General features: G+C 37.3%; 3 protein-coding genes across 3 annotated transcripts in view; 2 read left to right on the top strand and 1 right to left on the bottom strand.

The window, feature by feature from the left end:
- Positions 1 to 1,217: 1,217 nt before the first annotated feature.
- LOC137254643 (COMM domain-containing protein 4) lies at positions 1,218 to 5,907 on the bottom strand. The gene is made up of 4 exons (XM_067792479.1): positions 5,770 to 5,907; positions 2,130 to 2,270; positions 1,819 to 2,050; positions 1,218 to 1,751 (listed from the first exon to the last, which is right to left on the bottom strand). The coding sequence occupies exons 1-4, from the start codon at positions 5,770 to 5,772 to the stop codon at positions 1,513 to 1,515; spliced, it is 615 nt and encodes a 204-aa protein (XP_067648580.1). The 5' UTR covers positions 5,773 to 5,907; the 3' UTR covers positions 1,218 to 1,512.
- On the top strand, positions 3,394 to 5,726 carry Lk (Leucokinin). The gene is made up of 2 exons (XM_067787190.1): positions 3,394 to 3,524; positions 5,004 to 5,726. Exon 2 carries the CDS (start codon positions 5,016 to 5,018, stop codon positions 5,523 to 5,525), a length of 510 nt encoding a protein of 169 aa, XP_067643291.1. The 5' UTR covers positions 3,394 to 3,524; positions 5,004 to 5,015; the 3' UTR covers positions 5,526 to 5,726.
- A 399-nt stretch (positions 5,908 to 6,306) lies between the features above and the next one.
- The window catches only part of Gbs-70E (Glycogen binding subunit 70E), a 142,913-nt gene continuing 129,469 nt past the window's right edge, over positions 6,307 to 19,750 (top strand). The window contains exon 1 of the mRNA XM_067757275.1: positions 6,307 to 6,570. The gene's annotated coding sequence lies outside the window, so the exon portion shown is untranslated. The remainder of the gene's footprint in view (positions 6,571 to 19,750) is intronic.

The raw sequence follows: 19,750 nt of genomic DNA, 5'->3' as shown, positions 1-19,750 counted from the left end.
TCGGCTACGTTACTACTCGTGACACAAAATAGTTTTATATTTACTTAGGACGAATATATCTTCTATCCCTTGGGAGACAATCACGTTTCAGCATTCGCCTAGCAGGCTAACATATTTCAATGCTTACCGACAGCAAATGGCGTCAAGAGCGCTACTTGGGCCCAGTCTCTACGGCCGAGCGGTACAGCAACCAACCAACGTTTCCTTCATCAGTGTGGCACAACTTGAACAGCTTATAGACAATATCGTGAAGCCAAAAGTGGTGGATGTACGCAACGCCAGTTATCTTTATTCTATAATTACGGGAAACGAAGCAGCTATTGATAACGAAAGGATTGCACACCATCTTGGGTGCCGACAAGAAGAGTGAGAACCATCTGTGGATTTCTGGTGGGTGAGATTCGTGATTTGTTGTATGGAAAGAAATGCCTTAGCTTCAAAACTGTTCATAACAAACTGATTTTGCGCCATCTGTCGAGAAATAGCGCAGGCTTTAACATTCATCGCTACTTGCCGTAGCACGAGAACGAGCGTGCTTACATAGTTATACTACTAGATGGTACTAGAAAGCATTGTATTGGGACATTAACTAGGATTACAAATTGCAAAATAACAGCTACTCAGCATCAAAGAAGGTGAAGGGTGAAGTGTAAGAATAAGTGGGGTTTGCTGCAGTACTATAAAAAAAATAAATGTAAGGCGCGATAACCTCCGAAGAGATTTTAGGCCGAGCTTCTCTACCAATTTGCGTTGTGCTCCTCTTGATTTTCCCTACAAATTGGCCTACTTGTTTTATGCCGACTCCGAACGGCATCTGCAAGGCAGATGAGTTTTCACTAAGAGCTTTTCATGGCAGAAATACATTCGGAGCGCTTGCCGACACTACCGAGGGGCGACCCCGCTTAGACAAATTTTCTTCTAATTGAAAAATTTTATTTCTAAAATTTTGATATTGCTTTGCCCGGGGTGTGAACCCAGGGCATACGGTGTGGTAGGCAGAGCACGCTACCATCACACCACGGACTCCCGTTAGAGGATATTGATGACAATTTGTGATCGGTCGCGGCTATTAGGTGGGGCGAGCATTGCTACAACAATAACAACAACAACAATCACACCACGGTGGCCGCCGTACTACTGCTGCAGTACTACACGTGTTGCATTTACGAGCGCGTCCCAACCTTTCTTTCTAACTTGACCCTGTTGGAATAGGTATGTTGATGGGCTAGTTTGTTATTAATATTATTGTATGCCCTTATAAGTTACTTACTTACACTTCTAAGGATGCAATGACATAAAGATAATTATACTAATTTGATATTGAAAAAATATAAATAAGTTGTTAAAGCTAAATCAAGAAGTTTTTAAAGAAACTGCTCCAAACCTTATGCTTCATTAGTATTTGCATATAGCTACATGCCATTGAATTTGCGGCTTTTTGCATTTCAGGAGGTGATAACAAAACCCTTAAATATGTAAAATAAAAAACTCTTACACCATATACACTTCTTGCTACCCATCTTTCTTGTCTTTCCGCCAACTATACTTTTGCAATGTGGAGCGCACTTCTTTAAGCTCTTCAAGCAGTGCTCGTACATTGGGACGCTCAATATTCAACACATGTGTAGTATCCTGCGGCAAGCCGTCGATTAATTCCTGTGAGATTTTCAATTCAAATTTAGCACAGCCAACGGTGTTATCTGATGTATCTGGCGATGGTGGCATATAACGCACCGATGTCAATTCATTAACTAGCAAAAATAATGAGCATTCACATTATAGCAGCAATTGTAACAATTTTAAGAGCTCAAAACCTACTTTTAAATGCTTTATCTTGCAGGCGTTGACGTATTGCTGTAACATTGGCTGCCAACACGCGACACATTGCAGCGGCATGCTCTTTGGGCAAACCCAATTGTTGAATCTCTTCGCTAAATACGGTCTCAGTGACAGCATGACGTGATGCGTTGATAAGCAAAAAATGTATACAAGCAACAGCAGATTTACCATCAGTGGATAAGTCTAAGGTTAGCGATTTAATAGTGCTCTCCTATTAATAAAGGAATAAGAGTTGGGAGGTGATTTACATATTTGTTATTGTTGATATTTGTAAATGTGTGTGAGCTTACCTCAAACTCCTGCCCGAGTATTCTCTTGACAACCAACTCAGCCAACAATTCTAAGTTTTTAGCGCTAAGTACCGATAGCGTGGATATAATTTCGCCCAACACCCAGTCCGGACAGTCGCCATCGCCACAGAAGCGAAATTTCTGTAATGATAATTAAATGGGTTTGATCAAGATGATTGAATTTCGACAGTAGGATTAAATAGCAAAATCAATGGTTTGGAAAAATGCGCTAATGAAACAGCAGTCAACGCAAGCATTTTTTCAGTAATAGTAAATAAATATGGGTCATTCCACCACAAAAGGACCTAACATTGAAGCTGCAAACAGCGAAACTTTTTAAGTATTCGAATTAAATTGGTTTAATATCTTTAAATCTTAACTTTGCTTGTGTTGAAGTCCTACTGTGAAGATAAGCAAGATGATAATCCCTAGAGTACTTCGCAAGGATTTAAGTATTACTTGATTGCGTTATTCGTTACTCCTATTTATATTAATTTGTTTTGCTACCTCAACCACGTATTACTGTTTAAAGTTAAATATGTAGATATGTATGAATGTATGTCCATATATATAAGTGCATATTTACAAATGTGCTAATTAAAGGAGAAAGCAACTCATTTTATTAGAACCTCTTACATGCCGCTTCTCAAATCCATACATAACTAGGTATCTTAGTAGCAATCCATATTTGTATGCCATGTTTACTAGCCCACTCTTGATACGACTATTAATAACAATTTCCTTATACTATTTGTATGTCAGCACAAATGTTGAATTTATGGCACTTGTTGCTTATGACAATTTGTCGGAAAAGACCAGCACGTTAAACAAGCTACATACGTTTGGTAGCTAGTTGATGGCACGCTTCATGCATGCACACACATACAAATATGTACATGCATATATCCTGCCGACTGCACCCCTTTAATTCACTGAAGCGTTAACGCCAAAAAGCACACTACAATTATTTGTATATCATTTTAAAATACATAAAGTGTAACGGTTTAGAAATGGAGCTACATTCCACTCCCCTTTCTTTTAAAGTGGGTACTGCTAATCGCTGCCGTTTTGTTAACGGTAATTATTTTTTTAACTGTCTGCCTTTCTTGTAAATATATGTAGTATGAATGTATTTAATCATTAATGTTTGCTTGTTGTTTTGCTTCAAATACAAATAATGATATGATTCTTCGTAGCGTTTACCGCTAGCTAATAATTTTCTGTATAAATACGAGTACAAGCTTTTAATTCCTTCACAGTTTATGCTCAACCAAACGCGGAGTAACTTGGCTTCAAAAATATTAATAAAAGTGATATTAGTATAAGGTATATTCCAGCTGCAGCGACGGCAGTTTAGGCGATTCTTCTTAAAAGTGCCAGGTGCAAAACTCACAGGTGCATAGATTTAAAAATAATAAATGTTTAAGTGCTTACAAAAGTGTTAAATGAAAATCTAAAAAGTGAAACCTTTAAAATGATTAAAGTTAGCAACACTATTCTCTGAGGCTGCTTTCGCCATGACGGAGATTCAGTTTGAAAACCTTTTTGAAAAATGTCCTACGAAGTCTTTAAGTGGTTTTCGCATAATTCAACTATGTAGGAAATGTCTGAAACACGTTGCAAAGCTCGCGTTTGCTTCTGAGAAACAAAACAACAAGCTCTAGGCCATAATAGACAATCCTTGTTCAAAAATGGCTGTTAATTATACCAAGGAATTCCAAGACTTCTGTGCTGCACAGAATAGCGAAGTGTAACTCGATGGCTAATCGACAGATATAAAGTTTTTTAACTTTACTTTCAATATCTTGGGTAGTCGGAAAACTACTTTCCATATTCAATACATTATTATGGTAAATCCGACTTCTCAGGGAGTCTAGCGTTGTTCTGCCTCAATTTGGATATGGATACTGTAACAGTTGATTCTTTATCATATCCAGAATGACCCCCGATATAAGCAAAATAATTGTTGATTCCAATTTTTTCCCATCAACCAGCTTCTCAATTGCAAAGTGGAGGCAACGTCTCTAGCAGCAATATCCCTATGGCCAACCAGGCTGAAAACCCCGGTTTTGATCGATTTCGGTTAGGGTATGTCGCTAACAAACCGACGTGTGTGATAAGAGAACAAAATGTGTAGCTAGTAATTTAAAGCACTAGTACCGTAACATACTGGATTAATTTTCAACAAAGAACCGACTACATGCAGAACTTCCCATGGCCTGTTGGAATAGCTTTTGCCCTTGAAATACCAACATTTGATTTTCGATTTGTATACCTTTCTTGTGGCTTCACAACGGATTTGTTATTAAAGTTCTTATCCGACTGTATATGGTGCAAGTTCTTGTTGTTGTTGTAGCGATAAGGACACTCCCCGAAGGCCTTGGGTAGTCTTATCGATGTTGGTGGCCCTTTGCTGGATGCAGATCCGGTACGTTCCGGTACCAAGTCCAACCATCTCGGGAACGATTTGTTATGACCACATGCGACCTTCTTGGCCATCGCGGCCTCCCACCCCTAGATCCTTGAGGAGTCCAGAGTCGCCAGAGCCTCGGCTGTTAATGAAACAGGATTCGCCACGGATAGGTCACGCTGACAGTTGGGTTTGGAGAAATGGTGGTGCTAAACAACCCCTTGAATCTGGTATTTTAGTCACCTCTTACGACAGGCATACCTACCGCGGGTATATTCTGACCCTCTAACCCGCTGTGGGTATATGGTGCAAGTCGGAATCGTTCGTGTTTTAAGTATTTCAAACGACCAAGTTTTTAGAATCTTTTAAAAACTTTTGCTACCATTATTTCAACCACTTCTTAATCAGCATTATAATTCGACAAAAATCTTCATTAAGCAATCTGTAACCATTTTTCGTTGCAGGTTTTATTAAACATGTACGTGACATATATAGTTTTGCTTACTACATTGCTCGTTTTTCAAAAATCTAACGTTTTCGCACAACCTGTCACTGATGATCTCAACACATGCGAGGAGCAATTGTCCAGATATCGTCGTTTTATACTGCAAGCCATTTTAAGTTTTGAAGATGTGTGTGATATCTACGATTCACATCCACTTAACCCTTTTGAAGCTTTCTTGAATAAAGAACAATCAGATTCAGCTAATACGCCCCTATTACGCGCCTTTCATGCAGGCAACGTCGCGGCTGAACAGCAAAATGAGATTTGGGCTTTCTTTAAATTGCTAATGGCACAATTTAATGATATGGAATTTACGAATATAATAAAAGATGCCGTTATTGAACGTTGTCGTATTAAATCGCAACAACAACATGACGAAAAACGCAACTCAGTTGTGCTTGGCAAGAAGCAGAGATTCCATTCGTGGGGTGGTAAACGAATGCATGCTGGTGCAGATGAACGGAGCTTGGACGTGATGTAAGCTGTTTGGAGCGGGAAATTACCACTTTCTTTAAATATTTTCATTTGTTTGTTACGGGCTGGATATACTTATTTGCTGTATATAGTTGAAACTCTTGGACACATCTTCAAACACACATAGACTAATGTAAATTAAAATAAATAAATACTATTGTAGGATGTCTACACAGCAATTACATTAAAGTATAAAAAAACGTAAAAACTTGGAGCAATTTTTATTTATATACATATCTAATTTAACTTGCCATTTTCAGCTAGATATCTTAAATTTTTGTTTATCACAGCAGCTTATAAGATTTGCTTGAAACACAAATTTGGAAGAAAACACAAAACAGCTGTTCGATTGTTGTAAATTTACAGTAGCGCTGCCAACTACATTGAAATGTCATTTCGTTTTCACAGCTGGCAGGGGAATGACGAGATGGATGTGGTGAATGACGAGATGGATATGGTGAATGGCAAGATGGACAGTTGAAAAAGCTTTTCCTGTTATCCCCGAACGGGATATAGCACTGGCTAATACAAAAAATGGTACACAATTTAAAGCCCTGTATCAGAAATCACACAAAAGATTGCGCATTGGGCATGTAAACAAAAGATAAGCTGTTTTTTATGGGCAATTCATACGTCATCTTCCTTTAGTTCTTGGTTTTTTCTCTTTCTTTCATTCGCTCAAGCAGCCAACTGTGACGTAGATGCGCCGAACGAAGCAATTTTGAACTCGTGAATGCGCAATCTGGGTAGGCGATTTGTGCGCTGTATAGTCTCTATATTTTATTCATTATTCGTTGGTGAATTTGCGTCATATAAAAAGGACACAAATACAAGGCGCGATTTACGTCCGTGGAGATTTAGGCCGAGCTGGTCTCCAAGTCTGCGGTCTGCGGTATACTGTGCTGACCCGGAAATAAACAGATCCTACAGATCAATGTAGCGGTTTTCAGGCGGAAGTAGCAGCCGTATCCAAAGCAGTAGAAACAGTGGAAGAAAATACCTAAAACTGCAGCCACGTCAACTTTTATATTGCCAGCCAAGCACCAATTAAGGTAATGATCTTGCAAAGCACAGTAATTAACAGTGTGTTGGGGTGTAAGCGATCCCTGGAAAGAATCGGGATAGGGGAAGCATATATATTAGGGTGTGTCGATTTGTATGGACGAAAGTTAACCGACATCGCGCCATCAATTTTTTGACAGGATTTGGACTGAGGAAAAAAAGTTCCACTACGCATACACAAAAAAAAAATTTACGAGCTAGCGAAATTTAATTTTTTTAACTTTTTTTCGACTTTGATTTTTAAGGTTTTTTTCATGACCTACTAAAAAAATTTTGGTAATTCTATACGACAGCATGACACTGCTAATACGCGTCCAAAAATAACAAAGAGGTGTCAAAAGACGCGTATTAATCTCGACAACAAAAATCCGAAGCCGGAAAATAAAAATTTTGATCTCTGTCTGGAAATATTTACAGTTGAAGTTTGCGATTTTCATGTGGTTGTTGTAATGTTGTTATATCCACAAAAAAAAATGTGAACATAAGTGTTTTGCGCGGATATGGTTTTGGTCTCCAAACCGGTGTTAGACCCACCCAGCCGAAGGCCGCCAACGCAGAAAGGTGTTCTGCGCAAAAATACTATGGATACCACCCCCGGTTTGAACGACTTAAAATTTTTATTTTTCGGTTTCGGATTATTAATGCTGATGTCAAGACGCGTAGTTTGACACCTATTTCGATATTTTTGGACGCGTATTAGCAGTGTCATGCTGTCGTATAGAATTACCAAAATTTTCATATGTATACCCTTTCCAACCCAAAAATGTCCGCTAAAAACGTTGGCGATAACAGATTTAAAAAATATATATATATTTTTAGCGGACATTTAGTGAAATTTTTTTAGTAGATCATGAAAAAAAAACTTAAAAATCAAAGTCGAAAAAAGTAAAAAAAATTAAATGTCGCAGGCTCGAAAATTATTTTTTTGGGTATGCGTAGTGGAACTTTTTTTCCTGAGCCCAAATCCTATCGAAAAATCGATGGCGCGATATTGGTTAATAAATCGACCTAGTCTAATATATGTATATATGTATTGGGTTCCAGCGCATATGGGAATAGATGAGAAGGAAAAGGGGATGCTAAATTAGCGCCTCCCTCGAAGCATGCTCCGTAGACGTCCCAATTACATTGGGCGAGATTAAGAGAAGGCGAGGGCACATGAACAACCATGCGGGAAAGGCGTGGACCCAAGCACGGGGCTCTAAAGTGTCGACGATCATGTGTAGGTTTTACAACCTTCTACAAACAAAATCATTCAAAAGAGAACTATAGACTCATGACTGGTATTCTGCCCGGACACTGCCCTCTGGCGTCACATTCAAAAGAGAGAACTATAGACTCATGACTGGTATTCTGCCCGGACACTGCCCTCTGGCGTCACATGCCTTTAAATAAAGCTTGATCAGTGATTGCAGATGTAAGAAGTGCGGGTTGAAGAAGGAAACGATCGAGCACGTTTTGTGCTGCTGCCGCGCGCTTTACAGGCTATAACTCTAGCTATTAGCAGTGATACAACTGTTTGTTCTAGAAGCAGCAAAAGGTCCTTGTTTTTGATAGGGTTTTTCATTTTGGTCGTTAAACGAACTTCTGGTAACACGACGAACTCATTCAGTCGATGTGATGTCCTCACTCACCGGCCAATACAACCTAACCTAACCTTCTTTTCCAATTTCCGTTGTGCTCCTTTTTTATTTACCTTACATACTGGCGGGACGGGAGCAGAGAATTTTCGCTGAGAAGCTTTTCATGTACACTCTAGTGTTTTCCAAACCACTGACCCAGGGGGACCCGGCTTAGAAAACGTGTTCCTTATTAAAAAACTTGTTTCGAATTTTATTTTATTTCTTTGCCTTGAACTTGAACCCAGGATATTTGGCGGAACACGCTACCGTCATACGATGGTGAGCGCCTTTCTGAATGCGCTTACTCTTTGTGCAAGAAATAAAGGACGAACGCGAAAAGTCGATAACACTCATTACTTACCCGAACGTTGAGTTATATTGTTTTAAGGTTCCTACCGTTGGAATACTCTCAGCTCCTTAACCCGCTGGAAATACTATTAGCTCCTTAACCCGCTGGGTTAATAGCATCAAGCAAAGTTGAACACAGCCTTCTTTTTTTAGTGATAAATATAACTTGATGAGTAAAACTTCCCCGAGTTGTTCATCCTGTGCCAGCTCATTTGCCCTCTGTCTAGACATATACGATTTTTTCCGCTCGCAGACGTCTTATGAGGTATCTCGCGCCTGTCTTTCTCATATCTGACACTATTTATTTTATCCGCAAAAGATATTATCGCTCTAGCGATACAGTATCATGCATAGGGCCTTGGTGTTATAAGTAGGCTCGAAGAGCCTGTTAGTTTAAATTTAACCTTGGTGTGACCAATTGGCGCCAGTTGACAGAGCGAAGAAGCAACTGGCGCGCCTTGTTGGACGACCACAACCGTTTAAACGGTTAAGCGCCAATTAAGGAAGTAAGTAATAGAAGATCTTATATGGGAAACTGACAGCTCAGCCTGCAGGTGATGCCTGCGAAGTGGTAAAACTTAAGTAATGATCCTGCAATAGGGAAACATTGATTTTCCTATGAAGAAAAGAAACATTACAAGTCACCTCCTGGATGTTCTGAAGGGACTTATATGCTAGTTTGTCATACTGCATCCCACCAGTTGATGATGTCCTTATCGGATCACTGTTGACTTATCAAGGTGCCCGTGGTGGTCCTGAGCTCTGTGGTTTTTTGAAATTATTTCTAAGTTTGATGTAGTGGTTCCTTATTGTAAGGAACATTGACGTGGTAAATGCACCAGGTACGCGAAAAATCGAAAACATTAATTATTCCCTGTTTAGAAAGCTGAGTGCTGTTAGCGTTGTTGTTGTAGCGCAAAAGCACCCCCTTAGGGTGTGTCACGGATATAGGCAGCCCGGTAATCGCCGATGCTAGCACCTTGTGGTACTAGCCCGATGGTCTCGAGAACGATTTTTTTTTAACCGCTCGAACCTCCGGAGTTCAGTCGCCTCTTACGAGGGCTTACCTGTAGCGAGAATATGCTCAGCCCCTTATCCCGCTGGATTGTTCACCTTCGACCTATTGAGCGTGAGAAAATGTCCGTCTACTTTTGTGGTGAGGTGTCACGGCGGCATATTGTCGTAAGCTGGTACTTAGAAGGGATCTGAAATAGGAGACACAACCGATTTAAGAATCTTTGCGCTAGGGTAAATGTTATGGTGATTATCCAAACCACTGTGGGATATGAATTAGATGTCTGTAACCCCAAACCTCGCGTCTGATAAGAACCGATAGCGGCGCACCGACCATCCGACATTTAAGCATAAATAGCAAAGAATATCAAATAATTACAAACTCAATTAGTTCTCCATCATAAAGGTTCGCCAAGTTGAACAAATTCCTTACCTTTGACCACAGCTTGGAAGAGTCAAGGTCAAATCAATGCAGATCTTCCGTTTTGCATTGCAGCACCCTGAATTTATAATACTTAAAACCCAGGTAAATGTAGCGCTAATGAATGTAGTTTCTGGGTATATTGGAAACTCTTTTTAAACTTTTATTAGCTACCTAACTAAAAGTCATGGTTTATTAAAAAATGATTTCCAAGCACTAAATTAATGGGAGTTTCTTTGTACCTCCCATAACAAAACAAGTTCGTATTACGCGCGCCAGCTTTACCGCATTTCCCTAAAGTCAGTCACGCATGCTCCGCTCAAACATTTGGCGCAACCTCTAGCCAGATCTGCGCATGCTAAGATATTCAGAGCAACAGCTGGGCGCTCATGCAGCGTGGGAGTGAGTTGCTGTGGCATTTATGTTCATTTGCTTGTTGCATGTCTGCGCATAATATCAATGACTTTACTGCAACTTAATTTACCTTTTTTCCTGCAAATAAATAGTTGTTTAAAATAGGTACATGGCCTATCGGTTGGTTAACAAACGTTATTTTTGCTTGTATTTGACTGCCGCTATTTTGTTCGCTTGGTTGATTTATTACACTTTCTGTCAAACAGCAGCAACAACAACATTATCAGCAACATTCGTATTGACTCAAACGACCACGACAATAAACTGTAGAAAGGTTTTTGCATATTTGCTTTAAAAATCCCGTATTGCAAATTCCTGTAACGGTGAAGTAATTGAAACTGCGTCGAAATGTTATGTTCACTTTGTCGTGGGTAACGTCGGCATTAAGATTTTCTCTCTTTGTACGGGCTTTAGCTAATATTGTTAACATCATTTGTTTTTCCTGCCAAATTTATTGCTGGTGGTCGACGTCAAATTTTCTTTTGATGCTTTTAAAATTATTGCTTTAATTTTTCGTCAATCCGGCTGGTAAGGCAGACACATTTTAATGGAGTAGTGGGATATGCATTTCACGGAACTCTGCCTCCGATGACTGAGCTAAAGCTGGGTTACATAGAACTTTCAAATGAAAACTTGTGATTTGACAGATGAGTCCACAGAGTTTTTGCGACGTAAATCGGAGCTACAAGTAGAGCTATTCTTAAAAAAATACAATAATTAAAAAAAAATTTTAAGTTAAGCGGTTTTATTGAAAACAATACTTAAAAATAAATACATGTAAGGCGCGATAACCTCCGAAGAGATCTAAGGCCGAGCTTCTCTTCCAATTTGCGTCGTGCTCCTCTTGATTTTCCCTACTAATTTGCCGGACGGGACCTACATGTTTTATGCCGACTCCGAACGACATCTGCAAGGCAGATGAATTTTCACTGAGAGGTTTTCATGGCAGAAATACACCCGGAGCGCTTGCCAAACACTGCCGAGGGGCGACCTCGTTTAGAAAAATTGTCTTCTAATTTAAAAACCTTATTTCTAAAATTTTGATGTTGCTTTGCCCGGGGTGCGAACCCAGGGCATACGGTGTGGTAGGCGGAGCACGCTACCATCACACCACGGTGCACGCAAAACAATACTTACATGAAGTAATAATAATACTAAAAGCTAGAAAATAATTAGGTAGGTCCTAGGTTAGTCATCACACTCCTCATCAATCTAGGGCGTTGATCAGACAATTAAATAAAAGCGTTGAATGTGTCAAACTTCTATTGATAGCATAAGTAAGACCAACTGAACCTTAATCAGATTATGATACGCCTCACATTTTTAGAAATTTCACGCGCCCAACGCTTTTATTTAATTTTCTGATCATCGCCCTAGATTGATGAGGAGTGTGATGACTAAACCTAGGACCTACCTAATTAATTTCTAGCTTTTATTATTATTATTACTTCATGTAAGTATTGTTTTCAATAAAACCGTTTAACTAAAATTATTATTTTTTAATTATTTTATTTTGAAGTTTTTAGTCTTTATTTAATTGCCTATTATTTCTCATTCTATTTAGTTCATTTAGTGACTCATTATTACAAGGACTCTTTCCTGACAATTTGTTACAATCTAAGTCCTCAATACATAATCCTTCCAAAGACTTTACTCGACTCTGCGCCACGTATGCTAGTCTCTCCTGCAACTCCAAAATATTTTGATGTCACTTCTGCCGGACTGTACGTAATACTTGTTCCAAATATGAGCCGAATCGGACCACAAATACGATTTTTGTTAATATCTCGATCCTTGCGCCACCTAGCGGCGAGTTTTTTCTTATTATTGCATTGTAATCGGATTCTGAACTATATTCCAAATTTCAAGCTTGCAGCTTATCGGGAATTTAAATTACAAAAAAAGTGCTGTCCAGCCTGTCAAGTCAAACTAAATAAGACCGCTTAATAAAAATTACGCACATATCTGGAATCCATTTATCCAGCAAAATCTCTATACGGCTCAACCCAACCTTTAACATAAACAAAAAAATAATAATTAATATTTTAAACCAAATATTTTTTAATCAATACCTGGAATGCGGTGGACTATTTGCAATATTTGCTGGATCTTGGAAGCTTACCGGGTATTCGACAAAGCTTTAATGAGTTTAACCTTCACGTTCGCCTTTTTGCACTACACGCGTACAAATGTACCTAAATGTACTTATGTCCTACTTTTCTAATATTTATTTCCAAATTGTTTAGTTTAGTACTAAAATAATGCTGAAATCTAAAACTCGGGAATATATGTATGTATATGTAGATTAGGGTGTGCCAAAAAATGACGATATTTTTTTGCTTTCGCCAAATATATTCTCTGTCCAAATAAAAATTCTTAATTTAAATTTTAAGAGGTCCTCCACGGAATTTTAAGTTTTGCTTTTTAAATAAAACGAGAACTAGGGTTTTCAACGTTATATTGTCCTTCAAAGTACGAAGAAATTTCTTTTGGATCATGTTCAGCACTATATTTTGGGCCCGTGTAATGTACGGAGAAACAATTTCACTCAATTGATGCATATAAATCCGTCAAACTTTTCTTAAAAATAATAATAATTTATAGATATAATGAGTACTCGTAGCTACCATATCACATATTTCCTTAGTCCGATTGACCGCTTCAGAGCTACTGCGATTTACCATCATACAATCAACAAATTTTCATCGTCCACATTGAAGTTTCAAAAGATCTTCTGATAAAAAAAAATTCATAAAAACGGTACTTTGTGAGCATGTAACATTGTTGTTTATGTTATGTAATATGAAAAATTTGCACAGGACTTTTGTGACAGCCGCCAGACAAATTACATAATTGCTTTTAACTTTTTTTTCTATACTCAATAGTTTAGTTGGAAAACGCAGAAAACATGAAATTTTGAGTTTTAAGGATCTGTACAAATTCCAATATCAACGATGCGAATTGGGCTCAGTAAATTATTTTGTTCAGAATTTAGTGCTGAATATGATCCATGTATTAATTTGACAAAAAAAAAAAAAAAAACCTGTATACTTGACAGGACAAAATATTATTAAAAATTCTAGTTCCCATGTTATTTATATGGCAAAATTTCCTGCTCCGTGGAGGAAATATTCTCATAAAAAAATTGGCACACCCTAATGTAGACAGGGCGCGTTTGAGACTACATTCTAGGGCGCAGAGATCACGTAAAAATCGGAAATTTATTCGCTTTTAATTTAATTATTAAATGCTTTTTATGTATACCCCTTTTTATTTTTTTACTTCATTGACGGATGTCAATTTGCTTTAATGTTGTTTTTGTGTGGCATGAGCTAGTAAGAGATCCCACTTGGACGGCCGAAAATAAATTGATAACGCAAAAGAAGACGAGTACGTGGCCATCGTAAGGCAAATAAGTACATATGTAAAGGAAATGAAAAAAGTTTAAATATTGGTGTATTTATATTGGGTCGGGTCGATTTCTGTGGACGAAAGTAAACCGATAACGCGCATTCTATTTTTCGATAGGATTTGGGCTTAGGAAAAAAAGTTCCACTACGCATACCCAAAAAAATAATTTTCGAGCCTGAGAAAAAGAATGGCGAAAGGGTAAATTTTTCGACGAAAACACTTCCCAAAACCCAAAAAATATATATATATTTTTTTTTGGCGATGACAGTTTTTTGGAAAAAAAAATTTTTTTGGGTAACTTTTTTTTCTTAGCCCAAATCCTATCAAAAAATCGATGGCGCGATATCGGTTAATAAATCGACCCAGTCTAGTATGTATATTTAGTAACATATAAATTCAATTAAGAAATGTAATAACATTTAAATGTACTTGCAAGGTGATACTAAAAATATTCTGGGCTTTATGATCCCGGCCAATGACAATGATAGCCTTTGCTGCTGATAATTGGAACAAAATAAAATTTATTAATATATACAATTTTTCCTTTTAATTTTTGTTGGGATCAAAAAAAAAAATTCAAGCGTTGTAAAAAAATTGTGTATCGAATTAATTTATTGATTTTTTGTTTATGATTTCGTTGTTCAATTCTGCATGCAGCCTTATTTGACCTTATCGCCTGATGTTTAGTACTTTCGTTAATATTAGTGGAACCACGCGAGATTGTTGATCAATCAATGAAGCAGATTACATTCGCCAGAAAGATTTTACCGAATAAAAGCTAAGCTGTAAACCGTCTTGTAATTATTTTCAATAATATACATACATACCTATAACCAAATGAAATGCTCATGAGAGAAGTAACTCCCCCTCTCCTAGTAATCCTAAGACGATAACCCTTAAATAACTTGCAATATCACGTTGAAAACAAACACCTTATTTTTCAAAAACGCTCTTTAACCTTAAAGATTAGATATTGAATTTATAAACAGTAGTCATGGAAAATAATTATACGGTGCAAAAATAATATTATGTAAATACGTTAAAATATTGCTCCAAATCAATGTGGCTTATAAATTCGCATGCTAACACTTTGAACAGTCAGCAATTTTTTTATTGATAGTCAATACATTGATGAGCATTTTCATAATTAATCTTTGTTCAATTTAGAAACAACCTAATACTGAACTCAGTGAGATTAAGAAATTGTAATGGCGCCAATATATAGACAGTGTCCGCATCGATTTTATAAACAAACAGGAAAAACATAAACAAAATACTTTTTATTCGCTTATCAATAATCAGAAAAGTTGGAATTTAATAAAAAAAGGCGTAATTAAAAGCTTATGAGTAAACCAAGATTGTAGGAGTTTGTATACAATGTCGTTTGGCCTTCTAAGCAGGAAATTTTAAAATCTCTATTCTGGTTTGGGCCACTTACTTAATCTTGGAAACTAAAATCGAGGTATTACAGTGAAACCTCCCTTGAGCGGACACTCACCGTTAGTCATAGAAATGCCCGCTCAAGGGAGTGGGTAGCTATTTAACACTTGTTTATTATTCAATAGATTTGGTACTCACATCTTTCCTTTTTTAAAGACAAATGTTTCTATTACACTGCACTAAAAAGTATGTAAGCTTGTGTTTCGGCGGAGATCTTGGAGCCACAGTGGAGGTGGAAGCGTGGGGCAAAGACGCAAAAATTTCGGAAGATGCGATATAATTGCATGCCAAAAGGAGGATATACTGTAACAATCCGATAATAAGCAGTTCGCACAAGCTGAGAGATCACTAAAGTGTCTTGCAGGTGGAATTATCAGGCGTGGCCAAAGAAGCAGAGATAGTGGAGGTAAACTTAAGTCGCGATAACTTTTTGTATACAACCAGACAGTCATAAAGGCGATAATCTCGCATAGCAAAGCAACTAAAAATGTATTTGAGTGTAAATGGGCACTACAAAGAATTATAATTATAAAGAGTACAGGTCATATGGTCATAGATAATGACGAAAAGGTCAATGAACCAGGAAAGGAGACAAGAGGTTTACGTTATCAACCAAGCGGGAAAGGTGTTCAACCAAGTGTAGCACTGCAAAAGCTAAAAAGTCACGTCAAATCAAATTTTCACGTATAGAACGAGCTATTAGGGTGGGTCCTCGAAAATTTATGATATTTCCGAAGAGAACCTAGTTAATTTATGACATATATATACCAGTTCTTCTCACGGTAGTTTTTCAATTTGTTCCGCGAACAAAATTCTGGTAACACAATGATCACATTCAGTTTATGTGATTTGCTTACGATTCGGCCAGTGCAACCTGATTTCAGGCAATCCGGATGCCTTACTTTTTGTTTCGTTTTGTTGATTTTCCCAAAGCGGTAATAATTGATTTACTCGTATATTGCCACGACTTTCCGTTATCCATTGTCAAATTTGACACCAAAGATGGCACAACGTGGAAATGGGTTTGTCTCCAAACCAAATTTGACAAGAGCTGACGAAAAATTGTTCCAGTATATATCACCTTACTTTGCCTTTAAAATAAAGTGATTTGAAGAAGTAAGCTTTCTATAACTAAAATTTTGTCTAACGAAAATTTCTTTCGATGTACATCCCACTACGACACTTCTTAAACATAAGTCAGCTCGTTGAGTTGTTATAAATTGATGATAGATACTCTCGCCCTTTATCCACTTACGAAGAGTTCGCATCCGTCCAAGAGAGGTTTTTGATTGTTATGAAAACATGTCTCAATATCTGCCGATAAGAGGTTCGTCTCCGCTCAGTACAGGTTTTTCGTTCGTTTTATGGCACAGTCTGCGTCCGGATAAGGCAGTGTCCCTCTAATGAAGGAGATTTTTTTTTAAATCGTACTTAAGACCTAGAGGGCGTTTCTCTGTAATTCGCTTATATGGGTAAACAAAATTGTAGGGAATTATTATTCTGTGAAAGTGTAAAATGGAAAAAAAAAAATTTTTTTATCAAATAAAAATTTATTCAAATGCATGGACACTTTTTTCACTTCATCGTTTCACAGAAAAGAAACCCTCCACTTATATATAGTAATGGTCTTGACTTAGCTTTTTGCTATCGTTTATTGACTATTCATTCAACACTCCATCCATTCTTTTCATATTTGTCCAAAAATTGTTGAAGAGTTTAAGTAAGAATAACCTAGATTCGCAATAACGAATGATAGTACTAAAGATTCACTATTATGACTACCCCCGCGAGTGATAAAATATTAAATTTGATAAAAAATTATTTTTGGGTTGTTTTGGAGAAGCAAAACGTACCGGTTTCATATCAGGCAAAACGCTGGTCGTATGTCTAAACCTGAAATAAATCTGCGGGAAGTGCTTTTGCGGATAAAACAATAACATCGCCAAAAAAATGGGCTTAATATGAAGCCCATTCAATGGAGTTTTTAACTAGTGGTTTTGATTTTCTGCCGTCAAACACCTCCTTAATTGTAGATTTGGATTCAAGTAACTTTATCTTGTTGGCCATATCACCTAATAAATAAGCGAAATTTAATAGAGCTTACGATTTCTTCTCAAACACAAGCGAGATTTTCGAAACCCGAGAAATCGAGAACTCGACTTCTCGCGAGATTTTCGTGTCTCGAAGTACTCGTAAATCTCGCGAGCTTCTCGACATTCTTATTTAATCGCTGCACTATGGTCTGGCGAGCAATGTTTGCTGGCCAAAACTAGAGGAGTTATACGATTGTTTTGAAAATTGGTATACATGGGGTTTCGAGGTTTTTAATTTCGAATCTGATGTCAGAATTTAAAAATTCAAAATGGTGGATCCAATATGGCGACCAATTTTATTAATATATCCGTTTTATTCAAAATGTTGTATAAAGCCAGGGTTTTCGAAGTCTGTGATCACGAATATGATGTCAGAATTTCACCTTTCACCCAACTACATTAGGGTGATTCGATTTTTTTTTTTTTTATTTACAAGTTATTTTCAAAGAACACAGAACGAGGAAAGAAACCAACCTGATGTTTTCCATGTTTTCTGTTAACCATTAACTTATGTAATCTTAAGTACAGCCATTAGTTTCCTAGTAACAATAATAACACTGTCTTATATTTAATTTTATTATATTATTTATTAATTTATAATATTTATCTTTAATTTATTCAAAACTACAAACATATTACAATAGAAAAGTAGTACTTATAGTAACAAAAATAATGCTGTAACATTTTAAATGAGTTTCGATATCCCATTTTCTAACTCTAAGATATATAAAAGTGCATCGAAGCTTGGATCGATATCGAAATTCTCTAGATCGCGCCCCTCTTCGTCTTGCTCGTTTTCATTACTTGGTAAATAGCAATCCGCGCTGCTCAGCAAGGATCTTAATTCTGCTGGAAGTTGCATACGTGCCTCTTTTGATCCATCTGGAAGGACTTACGCTCGAAATCAGTGGGTCTAACGTATCCAAGGTTATTAGCCCTTCTTATTTTGCGAGCATGGTGCAGCTTATCGAATTTATAAAGTTTGTGTCTACTCTCTGATGGATTTTCCCCAAAATATCCAACTGGTAGTATCACGCTCTTAATAATTTGTTTCGAGTAAATAAGAACTTTGTGTACGGTAGCTGTCATCGGGCACCAAGGATATTTTTGATACATGATTTCTGCTGCTCGGAAACAGAAAAGCTCAAAATTGTTTAAGTCTAGCGGAAGTTGGCATGACAAGCATGTCAGTATTATGTGTAAATTATATATAAGCTCTTTGTCAACACCAGGGATTTCTGCAAATATTTCGTTATTCAAAAAAGCGCGTCGTGATGTGTTCCCATCGTTTGTATTTCCAAACCCTCCAACTCTTGGTATATCAACATGCAGTCCAAGTTATTCCCAAAACAGGTCTTGAATTTTCTTTTTGTTTTCTCCAACTATGCCTTATCTGCTTCATTGCGAATTTGCCAATTTTTTACATCTTTTTTATAACTAAGATGAACAACGAATTCAAAAAACCTTATCCAGCAATGTAAAGGACTTATTCCATATCGGAATTTGGTTTGAACTTATCTGACGAGGGGTCTGATATTTTTAAAAAGTCTTTTGGAGTTGCACTGCATATCGGACAAGTTTGAGTTGACTTGGTTTCAGTTAATATATTTAAAACTATTCCATCAATTGCTGTCAAATAAAACTTGCAATTTATTTGGAGTTTTTTCTGGGCATCTATTAGGAGAGATGCCATTTCTTCGATTTCTTTTTTAATATTTTTATCTTCATTCAAGATAACCTCTCTTGTTTCTTCTATATATTCTAGTTTTAGTGGTCAGCAGAATCTAGTGGATTGTGGTGTTCGATTGAACCATAAAATGTTTCCAGCTGCATCTTTTAAACATAAAGGTGTAAACGTGGTAGCAAGGGGAGAGGTGTTCCATTGCGATGATATTGATGTGGACGGAAAGTTCTGTTTAAAAAGAGAATGGCCCGTGCTACTATCAAACACGCAACTGATAGTTAAATCAGCAACTAAAAAATCCTATTTCCAGACATCGGAATGGGAGGTCTTTCGTTAAATTTATTTTCAACAACTTTTCTGGGTTTGGAAACAAACTGCCCTCAAAGTAGGAGCTAAATCAACATTATCGCTTTTACCGCAGCCGTAGAAGTAGCACGACTTCTTGACTTTCTGCTAGCTTCGCAGCCTGTCTTCTTTGGGGTCGGTTTGATTTTTCATTGAAAATAAGTGGTTTGCGGCCCATTTTTGATACGGTGGTTAAAGAAAATGATTTAGTTTTTTTATTATAGCTTCCATTTGAAGCCATTCAGCATTTTTCCTAAAAAAATGATTCAGGCTTTCTATAACATTTCTCCCATCTTTCACTCATTTGCAGGCATATTAGTCCCGATTTTTCCTTCAGGTATCTGCCATGTTCTTCAGTTGTACTTTCTTTAATTATTT

This window comes from Eurosta solidaginis, chromosome 5 (assembly GCF_040869045.1).
Source record: "Eurosta solidaginis isolate ZX-2024a chromosome 5, ASM4086904v1, whole genome shotgun sequence".
Taxonomy (NCBI): domain Eukaryota; kingdom Metazoa; phylum Arthropoda; class Insecta; order Diptera; family Tephritidae; genus Eurosta; species Eurosta solidaginis.
This window is presented reverse-complemented; position numbering and strand designations above follow the sequence as displayed.

Bases quoted from the DNA above. Each gene is read 5' to 3' on its own strand.
- Lk (XM_067787190.1), top strand. From the start codon at position 5,016: ATGTACGTGACATATATAGTTTTGCTTACTACATTGCTCGTTTTTCAA.
- LOC137254643 (XM_067792479.1), bottom strand. The intron at 2,051-2,129 runs GTAAGCTCACAC...CTTTATTAATAG, and splicing joins TACTCGGGCAGGAGTTTGAG to GAGAGCACTATTAAATCGCT. The intron at 1,752-1,818 runs GTAGGTTTTGAG...TATTTTTGCTAG, and splicing joins GCAAGATAAAGCATTTAAAA to TTAATGAATTGACATCGGTG.